General features: G+C 44.1%; 1 protein-coding gene across 1 annotated transcript in view; it reads left to right on the top strand.

Annotated features, from left to right (window-relative positions):
* zeb1a (zinc finger E-box binding homeobox 1a) overlaps positions 1-22,812 on the top strand; it is a gene marked incomplete at both ends in the record, with an annotated part of 51,386 nt that overhangs the window by 14,930 nt on the left and 13,644 nt on the right. The window contains one exon of the mRNA XM_079237926.1: positions 21,773-21,964. Within this exon, the coding sequence (XP_079094052.1) occupies positions 21,773-21,964 (192 nt within the window). The remainder of the gene's footprint in view (positions 1-21,772; positions 21,965-22,812) is intronic.

Here is a 22,812-nt window from a genome sequence, read left to right as displayed (position 1 = left end):
TCAAAGCAAACATTTTGACCGACAGCCAGACTACTGAAGTCTGCGGCGTTTCCCCGAGAGCGTTTTTTTTTTACAGCTCCGGCGAGCTCCTTGCAGATCCACAAGAGGCCCGTCTTGTCTGGAGCTAAGCTAAAAGCTAAGCGCTAAGTTTAACAGAAACTGCTCACGGCGATACACACTTCCACCCGCGGGCTGTGGCTTGTGTTGCAGAGGCTGCTCTCTCTAACAGACACACACACACACACACACACAGATGTCATGCTTTGCACATCATAATGCTCAGTTGTTTTTTTTTTACTGATGCTAAGCAGCTCTTTGTAGCGGCTGGAAGTCGACGTAGCAGTTCTCCGACCCCATTTTCCAAAGAGTTGCTTTTGCCAGAGAGCGATAGACTGAGTGTGTGAGGTGAATACTGAGCAGGTGAGAGGAGGGGAACGTAGAGTATGAGATCATGACCACAGCAGAGCAGAAGTACCTGCTGGGGCATAAATTAGGCCTGTGAGAGATTATTATTGATAAGATGGAAGTGTTTTTTCCTGTTGAATCTCGCCGGGACCAAAGTACGGGAGCGGAGAGATTCACGCTGACCTAAAACTAAAACATAACGACTGAATGTACTTTGATTTTCGGCTCCCCCGCGTGATCTTACTTTGGGGAAAACAAGCGCACCCCCCGTCTGCTTTTTCCAGCGGAGAATCTTAAAAAAAAAAAGTTTTCATCTATCATTCAAACTCCACGGCGACTGAATAGGTTCACTGTAGTTTATTGATCTGCTGTGTGTGATTAGCTGAATGCTTCCACATTAGCCGATTGCCTCGAGGATATCCTCCGCTTGGCACCGGGTGAAAGAGAAAGTAGGGCCTAATGGATATTAAATTAGTCCTTCTGCAAAATTGAAAACACATCACGAGTTGCAACTAAAGCATGTCTGCAAAAAAAAATAAAAAATCAGGATTGAAACACAAGATGTGCTGGAGCTAACGGAGGCCTCTGCTCGGCACTTTAGCTGCCATTTGCTCCATCCCTCCTCCTCCCATTATGTTTTTTACGATCAATCACTATATTATAAATGGGTTTTAAGGCCGCGGCGGGCAGGGCTGCAGCTCACGGAGGAGACGGAGTGTTATGTGCGATTAAAGACGTAATAGGTGAACCAGAATGACACGTTCACTGCGATAACCCCAAAACGGTCTCCAACGGAAAAGGTCAGCGGAGACAATATTAACACGCTGAGCAGACAACCAGGCAGAAGTCGAACAATTTGTTTTCACTTTCGGTGAAGAGTCAAACTGTCCTTGTGGGTTTCCACGCAGCTCCTCCTCCTTTTTTCTTTTCTTTCTTCTTCTTCTTTCTTTTTGAGCACTCCGAGCACCCACTGGTGAAGATGAAGGCTCGATTGATAGGATATTAACCTTGTTGCACCTACCGAGGATCAACCCCACCCCCGCTTGCGACAAGATAGATGGAAGACAGACACGAGGGGGTTGGTTGTGTTCAAAGGTCAGGAAGCAGCCCACGGTGCACGGAGAGCATATGCTCCAGTCCCCAAAACTAGCCGCTCCGTTTTGGGATGTTGTCCAATCAAACACGTGGCCGGCAGTTTGGGTTTAAGAGTTTGGGTCCGGACCACACAACCACCGCCTCGAGCTGTACCATTGATTCATCTGCTTATTGTTTCCTTGATTAATCAATGCATTATGTTGGTTCATGTTAAAGCGGCAACAATTAAATTGATTCAAAAAGGGAAAGTATCTGGTATCCCCAGTTCCAGACTCTCATTGGTGAAGATTTGCTGCTTTTCTTTGTCTCATGTGATTGGAAATTGATTATCCTTGCATTCCTCACTGTCGGTTGAACCAAAGGGGAATTGACGTGACAGTGTCACAGTACAGACTGTGTTATTGTTATGTTATTGATTGAAATTAGTTGGGGTAGCTTACATAAGTACATGATTTAGAAATATACTGTACATAATTTACATTTCTGTGCATTTGTTGCTCGATATTATCAGGGATTTGATCTATAAAGGGTTCAAATGCTTTTACATGTCTACTTTTTTCCCCAGATATTTTATTGAGCAAATAATAAATCGAGATATATATATATATACACATATATATATATATATATATATATATATATATATATATATATACACATGTTTAGATTTTAATTTTTTTTTAATAGATTTTTATATATACATTTGTCTTGTTTTATCTGACCAACAGTCCCGGTGTCAGTTCAGTTTAACATCACAGAAGACACAGACAACCAGGAAACCATGGCATCTTTTATTTGCTTTTGAAAATTTGACTTAATTGCACACAAAAAATATCAATTTAAGCTCTACTGGCAACATGTAAAACATTTTTCATGACAATACAGCCAATTAAGTGCCGTGTCTATGTTCCAGCAGCATCATTAACAGAACCACACACCACATGAATGACTCAGTACAATAAGGAGTAGTAATTTGCCCGCGAGAGGTGTATTCACAGGTGACACATTGCATATAGAGTAGACCTGCTAGTACAAAGATGACAGTATCAACAGAGCTGAATGACACGTGGCAGACGGCTGAAATGACTGTAATTTAAAATAAAGCATGGGTGGTTTACTCTGGGAAAGCGGTGCACGCTGTTTGTCGTGGAGCAGCCCCCCCTCCCCTTCAACATTCTGCCCAAATTGTATTGAAAGTGCAGTACAAAAGTATCCCATTTATTTAATTAAAACCCCGCTGAGAGTCTGATGTCGTCCTTATTATTCACCATCTAATTACGTGCCTGCTCTCGTTCTCGCCTCTCTTCAATGCAAACCGCGAGGTATTGTGTCGGAACTTTTTCCTTTTTTTTTTGTCCAAAGAAAGTTTACTCAGCACAGACCCATGCACATTACACTATGTTACATTTAGCTGAAGTGACTTACACTAAGTGCATTCAACCATGAGTACAAACTCAGAACAATAAGAATCAAGAAAGTACAATTTCTTCAAGAAAGCAAAAAAAAGTGCTATAAGTATATGGACACATTCTGACCTGGAAATACCCCACTGTAATGCTTTGCACTCACGATTACTTGAGAAGTTTATTACTTGCTAAAAATAAATATAAGCACGAAGAAGTTTTTTTAAAGGGCACAGGAGCGCCATCAAAAATAGTACTTCACTGCTTTTTCACGCAATCGCTAGTTGTGATGATTTATCACAGCTGTCATCCACTTCAACGTGAACTGCTCTGTGAATATTCTTCTATTTAATGTTTAATGTGAAACGCACTGGGAGAGAAACAAGGATGACCTGGAGATAGGAGATGTCTTACCTGTGGCTAGGAATGTGAGTGGGCAAGACAACAATTAGGGGAAAACCACCGTGCTACGAAACTACTGGGTCAAATACTGATGTTGAGCATCCCAAAAACTAAAAAGACGACCTAGATTTGCTCCCACCGATAGCTGTCACTCCAGCAGAACAACAGAGGATGCAAAAACAAATCCCCAGAACTTCTGAAAAGAAAAAGGTGTCATCCGCCGCACGTCTGCCTGTTTGTTGTTTGCTTTGTCGCTCATAAAGGAGCAGCGTCTGTTTGTGGCGGGGAAAGTGTCGCGTAGGCGCGTTTCACCCTGGATCCGCTGGATAATAAGCTGCTCCGGGACGCCCTGCTCCAGATGTGCACCCGGCCTAACAGACTAGAGCCGTGTGGGGTTATTATGGTGACACTTTTGAGCATTTAGCCAACGCTTACTGCCCGATTGATTTGGGTTAAGTTGAAAGTATTGAATTTCCGTATTCGGGAATTAACAGAAGAAAAAAATAAATCTGAAATCAGCTTGTTTGGAAAAGGGAACACATCGTTTACCAGGCCGCTCTACTGTCCACCGAGAGGGATTCACCAAAAAGTGTATTTAAAAAAGGCCAGGAGTGATACATAATAGATCTGAAACGATTAGTAGAAAAATAACTTTTATTGATAATCTATTTGTAACTTCATGCCAAAAGAAACCAAATATTTGCTGCATCCCAAATACGTTTTCTTTTTTGCTTTGCTTGTCTTCATCTTATAAACACCATAAAGCTCAGTACCTTATACTAAAGTATTGATTGAGACAATAATTGTTAAGTATGCATCTTTTACAGGTACAGGCAGAACACATCACATTTTATTCAGGTTGTTAAACCCTTTAAGCTGAACTTCTGAAGGTGAACTAGTCGGGAGACTTTACCACCAAAGAATCGTGATCATATTGGATACTGACCTTTGGTATTAAAATAAAGCCCTCTGTCAGATGGATGCATGAAGACAACAGGCTGAGACATTTTAAAGTCACAGGAAGTGCGTCGTTCATCTATTAAGTCTAATCTGCAGTAATGTTAGAACAAAGATATACTGGTCGCAGTCTCATGGGGGTTTTCTTTGTTTTGAGGCCCTCTTGGCTCAGTTGGTGGTAGTTGCAGTAAACCAGGAACACTTTAGTGCAGTTTGAGTATTAACACTTGTCCTGGTATACAGTACTGGATATGCCAGCCATACTGTTTGCAGATGTGTTTTAGTAGTTGTTAACCATGTGTAAAATTTTTGTTCTTGTTAGTTCGCCGCTGGTTTCCGCCAGTTTGGCACCCGGTCACTCCGTGCTTTGTGTGTGTGTGCTTTGTGCGTGTGTGTGTGTGTGTCTGTGTGTGTTTGTGTGTGGTTGAAGCCCAGAAACGTCCCGGACACAGAAAAGTAAGAAAATACTGGACAGGTGGCAGGGTCCCACTTCTAGTGGGTCATAGGTGAGGATTGGAAAGGGATTATGTTTGTACAAGGTCTGTTTTTAGAAGAAAAATAAATCCTTATTCTGCATTTTAAAATAGTGCATTGTTGAGACGGCGTGTGGGAGTTTTTCGAGCACATATTTACACAGACTCTCATGTAAAGTTGTGTCAGTGCCGCGCATTGTTGCATTTCAACCACAAGATCGCTGCCCTGCTTCCTCCTCTCCTCCAGGGTGTTATGTGGTTAAACAGGCCATGTGCTCGGAGTTTCTCCTCCCTCCCCTTCTGGAGGCGGCCTCTCTCCACGCTCAGTCTCTGCTCGTTCCCAGTCAGCGGGCACCAGTAGCCGGGCGGCGACCTTTCCGACCTCTTTAGCGCTGATTGGCTGCACGCTCTCTCCTCTCCTTCCCTCTGTTACGCTGAAACATGGCGGCTCGGTGGGGTGGGGGAGGCAGCGGCTTTGGTACCCATCAGCACTCATGCTGCTCATTGACAGTCAACTAAACAGATTTTGATTGACATGAATTGCACTTGATTCCAAGTTGCGTTTCATATAGTCGGTAATGGCCGCCTGCCAAACACTCATTAACCTGCACTCCAGGTTAAAAGCTCTTTATTATTATTATTATGCATTAAATAACTAAAATCATACAATGATATATATTGCGTTCTCCACTGCATCCAGTAAGCAATACAAGTTAACTACAAACAATGTGGATGATGTATTTCTTCTTGATGACATGAACTGCAGCAGAGGCACAAACAGCCGTGTTTGGAACTGAAATCTTGGCAGAGAAACGGCATCTTTCAGAAAGTTGCACATTGATATTCCTCCGTGTGGAGAGTGCAAAGTACTTGGAAAGAGTCAACCTCAATACCTTAAAAGAAGGTCGTGCGAGTGCGTCAAACAGAATGGAAAACATCAGGTCCGATGCTCGTGTATTAATCGGATGACGCTGGTATCGGCATAACATCTGCAAGACAATCCATCAGAGAAAAAAAAAATGATAAAAAAGCAGATCTGGGTCGAGCTGAGTCACAGTTTGCGAACACCGATGGCGTCAGAACAGAGCTCTCTTCCCTCAGCGCTGTCTGAACGGTCCGAGCTGCAGGAAGCACGCGTTGGACCTGATCTCATCTTCTTTTGAGCGCAATTAGCCGTTGCTCCTCAACAGTGTTTTCAGAGACGCGGTCCTCGAGGGTGAGTCCGGCCTTCCAGGAAAAGTAAAGCCGAGAGCGGTGGAGAGGAAGTGTAGGAATACCGTCACATTACAACCTGCCGTCATTTAGTCAGTCCAAGCGTCATCTGTCACGTGATTTAATGCATGGATCACCTGTTTGGTTTAGGCCAAACTCTATTAATACAACCGTGGGTTTTGCTGCGGCCTCCTAGCAAAGTATATTAGTATATAAAACGGGAACGCGGCGCTCGTAACAAGAAGCAGGGAACAGAGAAAAGAGTGTTGTGCAGCTTTTATAATTTCTATTCGTGCCCGTAATGAAATCAGAGAGAGTCACATGCAGGTGATGCATGGATAAAATATGGCCTGTCATGAGACTAAGCACTGTGAAAGAACACACACACACACATTTAGCAAGGCAACAAGATGTAATGTCTTGAATCTGGTGCCTGCCAAAGTGGAGACCTACAGTACATAAAAATGGAATTACTAAAAGAAAGAATGGAAAGTGCTACTGTGGCAGGTTCTCTAGACCCCCCGCACACACACCCCCGCACACACACACACACACACACACACACACACACACACACACACACACACACACACACCCCTGTGTCTGTCTCCCTGAGTAACAGCTGGGCTTCTTAGGTAAATTGAATCAGTCACTCCTCGCTCGGTCGGGTTCTTGTGTGGCCCCTGGCATGGAAACCTAAGCAATCAAATTGTCTCTCTTTCTCTCTCTCTATCAGTAGTCAGCCTCCTCTCTTCTTCTTCTACTTCTCTTTTTTTATTCTTAGCCCAGTGCATTGCAGGGATGGTCGACTGGGCCCACAGGAGCCTTCCCTTCTCCGATTCATCGTCAGCAGTCGCTCCTGTAGTAGTCAATGGCTGCTATACTGTGTGTGTGTGTGTGTGTGTGTGTGTGTGTGTGTGTGTGTGTGTGTGTGTGTGTGTGTGTGTGCATGTCTCCTGGGAGTAGCGCTTATGTAACCTCCCTCACAGTCTGCTTCAGGGACTACTAGGAAACCGGGTCAGTCCAGCTCCTCTTTAAAATTGCTCATACTTGGCGCACACACACACACACACACACACACACACACACACCTCAAGCTATTTTCTGCTTGACTTCAGGTGCTGCCCTCGAACCTGTCCTCCACCTAAGCCTTCAGGCTCAGAGGGCTATTAAAGAGATATTTCACTAAAAACCCAGCCTCTTGTTCCCCGGGCTGTTTGTCAGGCGGGAAGACCGCGTCGATGGGATTAGCCCACTGGTCTCGTGCTCACTGGTGACGGATGGGACGCCAGAGAGCCCACCAGCGACACCGCTTGTCAAAAATAGTATTTTTTTGAAGAAGTCCTGAGAGTTAAAGGAAGTGCCAGTGGTGGGAGGGGCCTCTTAACATCAGAGCTGTGCATCTGCCTTTTTTCTTTGATGGTGTATTTTTTGTTTGTGTGTGTGTGTGTGTGTGTGTGTGTGTGTGTGTGTAAATGTAGACGATGTAGCATTATGTCAAGAGCTGAAACGATCAGTCAACTCATCTGATAAAGAAAAAGAAAATCAAAATTGTATTAAGCAAGATGGCCGAACATAAATTGGTTTCAGTCCCTCAAACGCAATTTTTCTTCGTCATCTGCGATATTAAACTGAACATTGACACTGACCGTTTCTCGGACTAAATGAGACATGATAGATCACAATAATAATTAGTTGCAGCCCCAACATACATATTTAAATACACAAATATCCACACATTTTAATAAAACGCTGTATAATTCACAACTTTGTCACTTTTTCCACCTCATTTCGACATATATATTCAATATATTCTCGCAGCCGGCTGGCCAGTAATTGCATTTTGGAGTTTTGGACTGCCGCTCATACACCTTAACCCCCTTAACTTTGTCTGCAGCTTCACTTTGATCTGAGACGTAATTGACACACAGGAGGCAAAACGCAGAGATGTCAGTGTACAAACAGTAGCTGTACGCAATGAATCATCCGTGATAGATTACTGTGTAAACCCCTTTAATCCAGGTGTAGCGCTGCTACGGATGGCCTTTTGGCAGAGCAGAGCAGATTAGAGTGTGTGTGTGTGTGTGTGAGAGATGCACAAGATTAATGCATGTATGGTAGTATGAAATTAGATTAAAGCCACAGTATAGGCTCTCGTCTGCAGCCGCTGTGGTGAGGGAAAACGCCCTGCTGAGTGGTTGTGTTAGAGAGCTAAAATGTGTGTGTGTGTAGGTAGAGAGTGTGTGAGTGTGGTTGTGTATGTGAGTGGGAGGGAGTTCATGAGTGAGTATGACGTGCAGGTTATGAGATTGAATGCCTGCCTGCTTCATCCCTCACACACACGCATTGACAGGCCGCAGGTTGTTAGGCGCTCTGAAGTGTGTACTTCTGTTTCTCCTCCCGTCCTTTATAATAAAAAGTAAAACATAAACAGGACTTTGCAGCAGGGAGTTTCCACCAGCAGCCTGGTGCCGTTTGTGATCTCGTTTCCTAGATGAGAATCAGAAGTGAGCGGGTGGCTAACGAGAAGGGAACCAGTCCATGAGGCCAGAAAACAGTTAAACCAAGAAGCAGAATAACAAAATGAAGCCACTCCCATCTCCTGAACACTCAAAATCACCCCCAATCAGAGACGTTAAGACAGCAAAGCGGTCTCAGAAGGGCCTAAAGATCAGAGCTTCAGGCCGCCGCCATCTGTTGAAATGAGGTCCGCATTAAGTGGAGGAAGGATCAGAGCGCCGCTCCTCACCTCTCTTAAGCCGTGGAGGAAAAGGCGTCGTCACACGCTGATTGGCCGAGACGGGGGGAAACGAACCAAGCTGCTCTCGATTGTTAAGTAGGAGCACGCACACACACACACACACACACACACTCCTTGCTCAACAGGTGATCTGAATAACCTTCCAATCAATTCAGGGGAAAACGTGACGTCCTGCTAACATTAATTGGGGGGAAAAGGTACCAGAGAACCAGGAAGTGAACGATTTTCACAGAATAAGCGGACCACAGTGGACACAGTTATATATCATGTTGTTGTTTTTTTTGTCACCGGTCATGCTCTGTCACAGAAACCCAATGACGAAACGTGCAACTCACCTCCGCACGCAGACGTTAAACGCCACGTGACGTGATGTTTGCCCACGTCGCAGATAGGTGTGCACCCAAATTGCGATCGTTGCAGACCCGCGACCGGATTAAAGCGAATGTGGGTGCTGAGCGAGAGGCGACCTCCTGGATTCAGTGTTCTGGGCGATCTGGGTCAGTTTCTTGTGAGGACGGTGGCAGTTTTGGATTCAAAGATATGAGGAGATAGTTTTACCCTTTTTTTTTATTCTGCTGTCTTAAGCAGTTTGTAACTAAAATGAACATAATTTATATATTAAAGGTTGCAACATCCAGTTTATCCCCATCATCCTCGCAGAGCTGTGCATGTAACTTCATTCAGAAGGAGGAACACGGGAGGAGGGAAGGCGCTGAGGTAAACAGGAAGTGACCACCCGCCGCTTTAACCCCCCACACTTCCTTGTATGTCACGTCCTGCATGTGGTCTCACTGTAAGAGTGCTCAGGTTACATTTGTCGCCAGGGGAGGGAGAGCCAGAGGTGTGTCTGACATGTTTCATTACTCTGATATGTTGATATGTAGGTCAACGCCGTGTTTATACTGTACGTGTGTGTGTGTGTGTGTGTGTGTGTGTGTGTGTGTGTGTGTGTGTGTGTGTGCGTGTGGGTTGGTGGGGGGTGTTAGCATGTGACCCAGTTGTTGTCAGAGTTAATCCAATGCTGATCCAACACTTGATACACACAAACACACACAGAAACTAAGTGTGTGTGTGTGTGTGTGTGTGTGTGTGTGTGTGTGTGTGTGTGTGTGTGTGTGTGTTGTCAGGCAGGTAGCAAGCAATAAGTCAGTGTGGCAGGTGAATGTCAAAGATGCAGCTCTTCTGCAGATCGCTTTTACGGCTCAGTGGCACCTGGAGACAAATCCAACTCTCTGCTCTTCAATGTGGAACTCGACTCACAAAAGCACACTTTTCTTTTTCTCTTGCAACTAACAACCCCGTGGGGGTCAGAGGTCAGTGTGCAGGGAAATGCTCTTTCAGTTGCAAAACCTTAAGAGTTTGACTTCAAGATGAGATACAAGCATGTTTTGTGTTTATAAGCTAGTTGTATTGCTGTTTCTAGTTTACAACTGATTTGGGTTTGGTATCCTTTGGGTTTTCGGCTCCATTCTATTAATACAGGACAGCAGGACTGCTTTACACACAAGATGAGCTTCACAAGGTTAAAAAGGAAGTTCCTGTTTTTCTTATTCTGCCTCGTTCGCCTGTAGTATTATTACTCTCAAACAGAAACAGTCAGAACGCTTTAAAACCTAAAGCTTTGCTCTCTGAAATCTGCAGATCGTCGGTGCCGAACAAGCTTTGCTTATTGTGACGTCTGTGGATTGCTGCTGCCTCGAGCGCTGCAGATGCATATCTGAGACGTAGCACTGCCCTGGAAATGTGTTGTACAAAGATACTGGTTTCAGTTTGCCTCGCTCTTCTGTGAAAGTTGCTTTGAGGAACTTTTAACTGTTTGTGAAACTCTCTCAAGTGAATATATGTGGCCTTCATCAGTAAAAGAGACCATCTATTTCTATATAGTCATTGTTAATGCTCGTCATTGGTGCCACCGGGACGGAAAGCTCCTCCAGCAGCAGGACATCCCTTGGACAGACCCAGACACCGTTTTGCTGGAGCAGAAGGGGTGCAACGGGAGAACCAGAACCAGGATGTAGGATGGGACGTAGCAAACTGTCAGACCCCGCTGCAGTAAAATTAGACGTTTTCTAAAAGGTGAGCCTGGTGTTCGGAAACACTACCGGTTTCGTCCACAGCGACCGCCAAAATCAACAGAGAAATTAAAGTTCCTTGTCGTACCTTTCAATAGAGATGGAAAAATGAAGGCAATCAGAAACAACTCATGTTTCTCTCCACCTGACATTCAAAGTGAACACTCTTAATGGTGGTTTAGAACAATGGTGGTTTAGAACAGTGTTTTTCAACCTTTTTTTAGCCGTGGCACATTTTATACAATTAAAAAATCCCACGGCACACCAACAACCAAAAAAGTTACAAAATGTCACATTGTAGCGTAATACAGCATGTATGGTAGGTAAGTATTGCGCTACCTACTGGCATGGAAGAGTATTTAATTACCAGGCCAGCCACTATATTGCAGGCTCAGACGCTCAACAATGGATTATTTGCGGCAACTAAATAATATTTTTTTGGACCAAATCACACCTGACGATCTCTCACAGCACACTGGTGTGCCGCGGCACAGTGGTTGAAAATCACTGGTTTAGAACACTCTTAATCAATGGTGATTTAGAACAATGGTGGTTTAGAACACTCTTACTCAGTGGTTTCCCTCTTTAGAACACTCTTACTCAGTGGTTTTAATCTTTAGAAGACTCTTAATCAGTGGTTTGACTCTTTAGAACACTCTTACTCAGTGGTTTGACTCTTTAGAACACTCTTACTCAGTGGTTTGACTCTTTAGAACACTCTTAATCAGTGGTTTGACTCTTTAGAACACTCTTACTCAGTGGTTTGACTCTTTAGAACACTCTTAATCAGTGGTTTGACTCTTTAGAACACTCTTACTCAGTGGTTTGACTCTTTAGAACACTCTTAATCAGTGGTTTGACTCTTTAGAACACTCTTACTCAGTGGTTTGACTCTTTAGAACACTCTTAATCAGTGGTTTGACTCTTTAGAACACTCTTACTCAGTGGTTTGACTCTTTAGAACACTCTTAATCAGTGGTTTGACTCTTTAGAACACTCTTACTCAGTGGTTTGACTCTTTAGAACACTCTTAATCAGTGGTTTGACTCTTTAGAACACTCTTACTCAGTGGTTTGACTCTTTAGAACACTCTTACTCAGTGGTTTGACTCTTTAGAACACTCTTAATCAGTGGTTTGACTCTTTAGAACACTCTTACTCAGTGGTTTTAATCTTTAGAAGACTCTTAATCAGTGGTTTGACTCTTTAGAACACTCTTACTCAGTGGTTTGACTCTTTAGAACACTCTTAATCAGTGGTTTGACTCTTTAGAACACTCTTACTCAGTGGGTTGACTCTTTAGAACATTCTTAATCAGTGGTTTGACTCTTTAGAACACTCTTACTCAGTGGGTTGACTCTTTAGAACACTCTTAATCAGTGGTTTGACTCTTTAGAACACTCTTACTCAGTGGTTTGACTCTTTAGAACACTCTTAATCAGTGGTTTGACTCTTTAGAACACTCTTACTCAGTGGGTTGACTCTTTAGAACACTCTTAATCAGTGGTTTCACTCTTTAGAACACTCTTACTCAGTGGTTTCACTCTTTAGAACACTCTTAATCAGTGGTTTCACTCTTTAGAACACTCTTACTCAGTGGTTTCACTCTTTAGAACACTCTTACTCAGTGGTTTCACTCTTTAGAACACTCTTAATCAGTGGTTTGACTCTTTAGAACACTCTTACTCAGTGGGTTGACTCTTTAGAACACTCTTAATCAGTGGGTTGACTCTTTAGAACACTCTTAATCAGTGGTTTCACTCTTTAGAACACTCTTACTCAGTGGTTTCACTCTTTAGAACACTCTTACTCAGTGGTTTCACTCTTTAGAACACTCTTAATCAGTGGTTTCACTCTTTAGAACACTCTTACTCAGTGGGTTGACTCTTTAGAACACTCTTAATCAGTGGGTTGACTCTTTAGAACACTCTTACTCAGTGGTTTCACTCTTTAGAACACTCTTAATCAGTGGTTTCACTCTTTAGAACACTCTTACTCAGTGGTTTCACTCTTTAGAACACTCTTACTCAGTGGTTTCACTCTTTAGAACACTCTTAATCAGTGGTTTCACTCTTTAGAACACTCTTAATCAGTGGGTTGACTCTTTAGAACACTCTTACTCAGTGGTTTCCTCCCTTCACAGTATTGAAGTATTGAACTCCGTCTGGCATTTGCTTTTTGTACTGTACTCCTACATTAGTTGGCGTCAAAGCAGCAGATTTGAGGAGGTTTGCCCACCTGCTTTATCGTAGTGCATCTATCATAGTGAAGCTGTGCTGTTCTTGCTGTTCTTTCTGTTTCATGTTTTTATTTAAGTGGCTTATTGTGATTCATTGAACGAGGCACTTCCTCGTCCGAGTATCTACCGTGGTTCATTTAAGGCTGAGTACATTTCAATCAAAGCAGCATCATGAGTGTTTGTAATGATGTTCCCTTATTCTGATCTGTAAAGCTTTCTATTCTAAGAGAGGACGTTATTTAGTGTTGGCTTTCTCTAAATACAGAAAGGCTGTTTAAAGCTTCTTCAGGCTTTATTCACCTTCTTTTTCACAGAGCAAAAACCCCGACACCAGAATGTAACTGGAGCATCTTAATTAGAGTTGCCTCTTCAACCTGAAGCCCGACTCTACTGAGTGTTAATGAGACAGGAGGATATTTATATAAAAATCCTAGAGCGGCTTTAATCCATGGCCTCCTCACCCTCCAGTGTTTTTTATGTGACTCGCGGATGAACTCCAGTTGGTTTACAGTTGGTTTACACAGAACTACTTTATTTTTCCATGGATTCGTGGCTACCTGGAACCAGGGAGAGGACCGGGGTCCTCCCCCTGGCCCTGCTGATGCAACCATGGCCCTGCTGATGCAACTGGCCTGGAGCCGGTCTTGCCAGCTGCCATGGCCCTGCTTTCTCCTCCCACTGCCCCTGGGATGCCCCTCCTCTCTACCTCCTTCTGCTTAATGGATTGTGGCTATCTGGATCATGGACCATGCCTACTACTCATTATATGAATCATTTCTGTCACATTCATTGAATGTGCTGTAACTCCGTTACGTTATTCATTTTGGCCACATGACATCTATTGCTTCTGTCCATCCGGGGACAGGGATCCTCCTCTGTTGCTCTCCCTCAGGTTTCTTCCCTTTTTTTTCCCCTGTGAAAGGGTTTTTACTATCTTTATTGGGGGAGTTTTTCCTGATCCGATGTGAGGTCCCGGGACAGGGATGTTATGTGTACAGATTGTAAAGCCCTCCAAGGCAAACTTGTATTTGTGATGTTGGGCTATATAAAATAAACTGAATTGAATTGAACAGAAGACGTAACAACGATAACTTCTAAAAGTAGTCAACCAGGCGTCAGCTCTTGGTTGCCGAAAATGAAAATATGGTTGCCATTTTTAGTCACCAGCTTAATGACAAAAAACATGTCTTGCAGGTGCTTGTTTTGTTGTTTGCTGCCCCCTATTTGTTTCACGGCATTGATGGCAACCAAAAGCCACACACACATACACACACACACACACACACAGCATGCCATATGACCTGATGCATATTATCACTCTGAAAATGGGCCGATTGTATGAACTTTTATTATAAATATCCTGGATATTCACTTTTCTTTTTCATAGCTTGATATTTAGAATCAGGTGCCAGATTAAAATCCTTAGTTACGTACACGTTAACTTAGGAAATATAAGTTATTCTTGTTTTCTTCCACTATGATTATTGGGTCCACTAACACCCCTTTAAACGGTGTTATTATAATATGCATCACACTTAACTACAATATGGCCGAGGCATTGAGCCACATATTGCACTCATGTATTTGAAACACTGTGAACAGAGTATTTTGTTTTTGTATTGTATTTGAACTCAAAATTATAAAAAGAATAATAATAAACTTTTAGGAACCAGTGCCCCCCCTCAGAGTGGAATGAAACTTTCTTTTGCATCACAGCGCTCAGACTCGTGGGCGGTGTGCGAAAAGGTCTACCTTGTCAGAGGGGATCCTTGATCTCAGTGGGACTAACCTAGATTCACGACGAGTCTCTCACGCACTCAGAGAGGTGGAGCAGGTAGTTAACCCTTCTGCTGACACCAAATAATGCAAGACATGCGGAGAACATGTGAACGTGTGTGCCGTTGTTCTTTTTCACGCAACTGTGTCGTCGTTTTATTCGATCAGGTGTCTTGTCAGACATCCGTGCCACAGAGACATGAAGAGTATTGAAGACATTCGTTGTTTACTTTAAATTTAACCGTTGGATTTAACATGTCTTTGCAGAATGTGATCCAGTACCTTGAGCTGGCATTTATATTCTATCAGCTTCTTCAATTTAGTCCAGGCCCGAGAGTCTGTGATGGTTATCAGTCATACTTTCCTTAGAAGAAGACTCTTTCGGCTGTAAATTGAGCATTCATGTTCATAATAATATGTGTTGGATGCTCTTTAACAGACTGGACTGGTCCCTGTTGATCTCCAGATGGGCTCCAATCAGAATTGTGAGAACAACACACTGGTATTATAAGAACTAGCAAGGAGCAAAGTGTGTGCATGAATGATGCATTCAACTGTCAAAGTCACTGCCCCGTTGGCCTGTCTGGGGAGGGACCTTTATTGATTCATGCGCTGAAGATGTATTTTACAGATAGTTTGACCTCGCGGATACTTCAGAGTGTCTGCGACCATTTGTCCCGAAAATAACTTGTTGTAAGTTGTTTCTTCCGCTTCGTATGTTGCACGGATTTAAAAAGAGAAGCTATGACGTGGACTCTGGTAGTCCCTCTAAGTCCTGCTGCAGGCCCTGCAGAGTGTCTGTAGCTCCGACTATTCTCTGCTGAGGGGCCAACCCTGCAGAGAGAGAGAGCGAGAGAGAGAGAGGTCTGATGGGGTCTGATTGAGCACCTGGGCCGAGCAGGAAGCAGCTGGAGAGTCCTGATTACTCTGTGGACACACACACACACACACAACTCCTGAAACACAACAGGCTGCAGTGACTTACCAGGGCGTATTATAAAGATTCACTCTACAGTTAATATTCATACACATGCACACTGAGGTTTTCTCTCACTGTAATATACACACACACACACACACATATATATATATATATGAACATACACGTGGCAGATGCTCTGTCTCTTTCAGAGGAGGAGGGGGTGGGAGTCCCTGGCCTCTGGCTGCAACACGAGGCGAGGGGCTTTCCTGTGTGTGTGTGTGTGTGTGTGTGTGTGTGGGTGTGTGGGTGTGTGTGTGTGCTCGTCCAGAGGTGGTTGGCTGTATGAAGGCGAGATGGGCATGGAAACGCGGCGTGCCAGAGAAACAAGTGGCCACGCCCCTCCTCCCCTCACGGTGTTGACTCTGACCAGACACTTCAGGAATACGACTCGGTGCCTTCGAAGGAAACAACTTCCAGTCCTGCAGCGAGAGCTTCTTTTTTATACCTATGTAGTTCTTTCTTTTTTTTAACCTGAGGAGCAGTCAAAAGCGTTTTAACATGGATTATAATGATCACTAAACAAACCATAGCATTGCAGATAATATGTTATTGCCTGTTCAGGTGTTACGTTGGATGTCCCATGGTCAGTGTGATGGTGGATGGCTTTCTGTTTGCAGTCGTTTAATCAGAGAGAGTTCAAAGGGAGAAATCACCTCAAACGTGGTTAACCTCTTCAGGAAAGGAAGGAAAGGATGGAAATAACAACAAGCCCTTCACAACAGGAAGCGATATGATTTATGGGAAGTCTTTTGTGGCGTAGCAACTAACTATTTTCAGCATTAAATCATCTGGCGATTGATAAATCGCCTTGTCTATAAAAGGTTTCCCCCTACTTCCATCCAACAACAGTCCAAAACACCCAAAATGTTCTGTCAAAGACAAGTTAGCTCAAATTGGCTAATCGATTCTTTATCAAGCAACTAATCGATTCTATTTATCTATGTATAGGCTTCTTGGTTCTCATGACTGCGATGTACAGTATCTCAGGAAATTATGTCAGATTTGACCCAAACGTCCACTGAACTGATTGGATTTTGGTGGTCAAAGGTCAACTGTGACCTCATGAATTAATATGCTTATCAGGACAATTTCACACAAATTGCACACAAATGTCAAAGAGGATGAAATAATGACCTGATGACATTTTGGACAAAGAGTATAAAGAGTAATGTTCTGAGATGTTTTACAAAAATGCTTTAATACATGCATTTAATACAGTTACTACTCTAATAAAAGCTACACACATTACCTTTTAAGTGGACAGAGTTCCTCCAGTAATTTAAGCCAGTTGTAACAACATGGAGGAGGAAATGTGTGACTGTCCCTTTAAGTGGGCTGGCCCTCCCTGCAGCTGCTCACCATGTTAAAGTCTGGTCACATCTACTAGCAGACTGACAGCTTTAGTGATGTTCACTCTTGTGCTTGGTGTACCACAGACCCCCCACCCCAGCAGAGACACACACAAACACACACACACACACACACAGTGGGGGAATTGTCTGTTTGGGGCTTGGCAGATGTCCCGTGCTGCACAGCTGCACTGGGTCAATACACACACACACACACACACACATTAACCACACAAGCTGTGGTCTCGTCACGCTGTGTGATGTTTTGCCCGCTTGTCTTTCTTTAGTCAGGACTTGTCAATAACGCATCATACACGGAGGCGTTGCCTCATTTGTCATCGGCGTACAGTATAATGAGTGTGTAGCTGTTGTTTTGGTAATGATTGATGCTATGAAGTGTTCCCTATATATTAGTAATCTTGTACTGTTTTAACGTGGATGTATATGCAACAGCAGGTTGACGTTTTTAGCGAGGTGGCTCGGTCCAGACTGAAATATTTCTACTTCCACTGGATTGCCATCACATTTTGCACACACATCCCTTTTAAGAACTTCGGTGATCCTTTTACTTTTCACCCAGCTCCATCATCAGGTAAAAAAACATAAAAAAGGCATGCAATCCTTTGGCTTGCATGCAGAACAAATGACGTTTGACCTCAGCTGCCCCTTGTGGTTTCATCTATAATTAGCATTGGCCTCACAGTGCTGCTGCCGGAGCTGTCGAAGCTTCTTTTTAAGGGCGATATAGTCCGGATTAACTGTATCTACAGACTGGCGGTAGTCCATTTCTAGCCCCTTTTTCCCACTGCACAGCAGCCGACCTTTGACCCAGAGACCAAGCCATGAGGTCCAATCAGGGTTGTTGTTGTTGTTGTGCGACCCACGTGATTTCCCCCTTCAGGGTCACATGGCCCGATGTGGGTCTGGCTGGCTGAACTGCTGCCGCAGTCTGTGTTTTGTTTTTGTAAAGAAGAACATGATTTATTGTGTCCTCTTCCAATCATTGAAAGGTAAAAGCGAGACACAATACGAAGTGGCGGTTCAGAGCAGTGGCGTTAAGCGTGAGGGTCATTTACAGCAGGGATTGCTTTCATTTAATCTTCTACTTTTGAATTTTCTCTCTGAGGTGACTTCACTGTTCTTGTTGAGGTCTTTTCCTTCTCTCTTTCTGTCTGTCAGACTATCTGATTAAATGAAGGTCAGATCAAATAAAGTCGGACGAGGCAGACAGGATATTATGAATTCCATCCTCCGACGTGTTGCTCTCACTCTCTCTGTAACGTGTCCCTTGTTTTAATTGAGGGGTAAACTTCACCCGCTGTCATGATATCACCGTGCGGCCCTTTGTGTTTGATTTTTGCAGATATCCGATATTTTTCAACTCATCGAGACGGTTTGCGGTAACATAACTTAACACGTGGTCACGGCTACTGTTAGCGTGATGCAGATGTAAAATACAACGCCTTTCAATATATGTTAATAATGCTTTGTTTGATAAGGGGACAGTGTGCACATTAATAAAAACATGTCTGTAAATGCGCCAGAGTTTAGCCAAGCGGCTATTTTTCCTCTGTAGTCCCGAGAGCCAGATGTTACAAAACAAACCTAAGAACAGAAATAAGATTAACTATACAAGGTTACACAATATTAACGCTTTACAATGCGTGCACAAACAATGAATAGAGTGGGGAAATAAATATACGTATACAAAATTGAAACATCCGTCCTACTTTAACAGACTTTTAGATGTTTTGCACTCGTCAGGTCGGAGGAAATGTGTATTTCTGGTCGATATTTCACATCAACGCCTTTTATCCTCCGATGCCGATTCAATTCCTATTAATCTTATTTTTTTCCATGAATGACGTGACATGCAGGGCATCGAATAATGAAATGACGAATCCGTTCAAAGCCGCGAAGGGAGAGGCAAAGCTTTCATGACCTGAAAGTGGCAGAAACCCAACGAGCCATCAGAAGAGATATCTGGATAAATATGAGTCTGGAGTAATAATGACGAGGGCCTGTTGGGAATCAGACTCCTAATCACGGAGATGGACGGCAGATGAGGGAGGAATGCCGTCGTCTAGACTTCCCTCTTCCTCTCTGAGCCGCTCCTCTTCACAGATGGAGGATCAACAGTTAATGTTACCTTTTGTCATGACATGATGACGTGGACGTCTCTCTCTCTCTTTCTCACACACACACACAAACACACACTCAACAAAGTTGTTGTCGGACCTGTGTGTGTTGGGAAGCTCCTGTTTTCGTGTTTCCCACGCTGCTCCGCAGTGCCCCCTGTCTGCTGTTACGTGAACTGCTCTCAGCAGAGCAGAGACGAGCACATGCTGCTGATGATGATCATTAACCTCAGTGATTGTTTGAAGTCAGGGGGTGATAATGATAATGATAATTTTTTTAATGAGAATATGATCTGACGAAAGAGACTCATTATAACTGTGTTGTGGAACAGTTTTCGCTGCATTTCTTTAAAGCAGCAGAGACTCCGTCCTCGGGGATTTTGCTCAAGTCGGCCTAGTCTGGAAAAGAGGAGAAAACTGTTGCAATCGAACCCTTTTAAACATTTAGGGGCTGCATTTGAAGCCTGGAAGGGATTATTTAATCACAACATAATCAAGTAGAATACAAGCAAAACCACCGACTCAAAGTCAAGGAATTGATGCTCTGCAGCATTTCTGATCAAAACTCCGTGAAGGAATCAATGCAGAATATACATCTGATGAATAAATATCTGGATTATTGGGAATTCCTTTGCAACGGCTAGCCTCTGGTGTGCAGAACATTCACAGGCTGTTTCTCTGAAAGTATACACTTTGCTATTATTGGGATTACCACAAACCCTTCTGGTCGATAATGTGTGTGTGTGTGTGTGTTTTTGTCTGAATGAAGAGAGACACTGTTTGTTGATTTTGAGAGGTCTCTGCCTGCAGTAGGGCTGTGTTTTGGAGGACATTCCATGTGTGCATATGTATATGTTTCTGTACTGAGCTGGTATTAAGCCACAAGGCCTTTAACATGCAAACATGTCCAAGGATTTGAACCAGCAAACGTTGTGTGCATGTTCATGTATTTATCATCTGGCTTGTATGAAATTACAAACCAGAGCTCATGCACACACACATATAATATGCTCCTCAATCTCTTTCTGCGCCAGCCTCTTCCATTGATTCAGACGTGATCGATCACACACACACACACACACATACACACACACACACACACACACACACACACACACACACACACACACAGCTCCCCTCGTCTGTCTGGAGCAGTGACAGCATCGTCTGCGGAATGCTCCGCATCACTCTCCAGAAGGAGTGTGTGTGTGTGTGTGTGAGTTTGTTGTTGTGGAAAGTGTGTGCGCTCAGGGTGTGTCTTAAATGTAGGTGGGTGTCATCTGGTCCCTGCATTTAAGGGTGTGTCTGTGTGTGTGTGTGTGTGAGCGGTTAACGGCGCTACCTGAAATAGCTTACCATTTCATGCAAAGGTGCAGAACCCCCCCCCCCCCCCCACACACACACACACACATAGAGCTTGTTTTGTGGTTTGGGTCCTGTGTGTGTGCACACCTGTCACCTGTGAACAAACAACCCAAGCTTTCTTCCTCATTAGGCATCCTCAGCACCTCCGCCAAGACGTACAGCTACCCTGCGGAGAGCACACACACACACACACACACATATATATACTCATTTGTGTTCACACACACGTGCACACATGCTGACAGCGAAAAAAAAGCAATTAAATACCTACTGCATACTGCTCATCATCACTTACCTGTATCCACATGTCTCCATCACACTTTTGTGTGAAACACACACACACACACACCTCACTAAACTCATTCAGACCAGTCCAGTTGGTCCATTTTTCACCCAGAGCTCCCATTAAGAAGCTGTAGCCCACAGACACACTCACTGACTGCAGCACAGTGTGTAATAGATTCCCTTTCTCAGGCTGATATATACAAGTGATTATTTTTTTTCCCCGTGGCTGCTGTTTGTCGTTTTGTGTGTGTGTGTGTTTTTTTGTCTGCTCCGTGAAGAGAGGGGAAATTGTGTGAGCCCCGGAGTTAAAGTCAAATTGATGCGAAGATGAAAGTTTGGAGCAAATGACGGCAGAGGTACACGAGATCGGGTTCGGAGTTTAAACTGTTTGGTGAGTTAATTGTTTTTTGAGATGTCAGGGTCACTGACACCGTCAAAAAATTACGCTTTCTCTCCAACACAATTCGTTGTTTTCGTCAGGCGGCGGCACCAGAGGTGAAAAACTGTGGCTGTGACTGATTTCACAGGAGCGCAGTTTCCTTTCTTTCCTTACTTCAGTTTGTTCTATTGTTCCTTCGTGAGTGAAAAGACACAACATCTGACGTCTGCGTCGCATCGACCCCGACGCAGCAGATAACAGGTACAATGGCCCACAGGCTGGCTGGGCCGAGGTCGGCTGATTCAGGCTTTTATTGTGCTGCGTTCGGCTGTTTTGGTACTTCCAGAGGTGCCGGTGATCGCACTTAATTGTCGATACTGACGTAAATCAGAGGCTGGATCGAGACTGCGCACTATAAAAAAAGGTGTGGCCGCTGAAGTGGATCTTTAAACGTCTCTGCGTCTTCTCCCCTCTCTGCAGTGACAGACTTCAACAATGGCTTGGACGCCAGTTCGGACTCTGATGACGAGGACAAGCTACACATTGTGGAGGAGGAGAGCCTGCAGGAGCCTGAGGTCGCCAACGCCGATGGGACCAAAAAGCGTGACAGCCACAAAGCCGCCGCCGCCGCCGCCGCCACAGTATTACCCCACAATGGCTCCTTGAACGGAGGTGAGACCTCCACTCATAGAAATGATTTGTCAGTATCAGTGTGTGGAAGTGTTCCTTCCAGCCTGCCGAAGCAATGTTTTTTCTTGCGAGAGTGAATGTAGGTCAGACATTCCCTGGCTTTCAACGGGACTTTGAAGAATGATCTTCATTATACCTTCTAATCCACGGGTAGGTTTTCTCTTTCTCGGCAGTCGCCGGCTTACACGAGCCGTCGCCACACGGCTCTGCTGCAGGGAGGTTAAACCTTGGGAGTTGTAGTTCGGGGGGAGTGTTATTCACGTTAGTTGAACCAACAATACTGAACTTTTTTTCCTGGGATAAGCCGCTAGCGTTCACAAAAATGCCCCCTGGCTTGCGCGAGTAATTTGTCTCCATCGTCGCTGCAAATAAACCCTAAAAGGGACAATAATAGTGGAGTGAGTCAGCTCAGTGCTTGATAGTACTATCATCTTTATATGGTCGTGGCTCTTCTGTTGCAGTGGATACATGAGAACAGGTGGTGAAGATTATCCACGCAACTGTTGTCAAGTATAACCAAACCAGGACAGAGGCAGACTCACGCTCTCTGCTGTGGTTGTGCATTATTTTTTAAAGCGCCGCTTCATCCGCCAAAGTACATATACAGAGTTTTTTTTCCCCTCTTTTTTAAGTCGCTACCTGTTCATTGAGTAATGCGTCGGTGCGAGTGGAAGAGCCGGAAGCGGCGTGGTGAGACATTTTCAGATCCACGGAGAAGTGAAGAGCCAATCGCAAAGGCAGAGCCTTGGATTGAGGGGAAACACAGAAGGAGGGCGGGAGGATAGACACGCTTCAATAATGTATAATCTTGCCCGTCATGCAGAGGTTTT

Source organism: Taurulus bubalis, assembly GCF_910589615.1.
Source record: "Taurulus bubalis genome assembly, chromosome: 1".
Lineage (NCBI taxonomy): Eukaryota > Metazoa > Chordata > Actinopteri > Perciformes > Cottidae > Taurulus > Taurulus bubalis.
The sequence above is the reverse complement of the archived record's forward strand: the minus strand, read 5'-3'. Positions and strand labels throughout refer to the sequence as shown.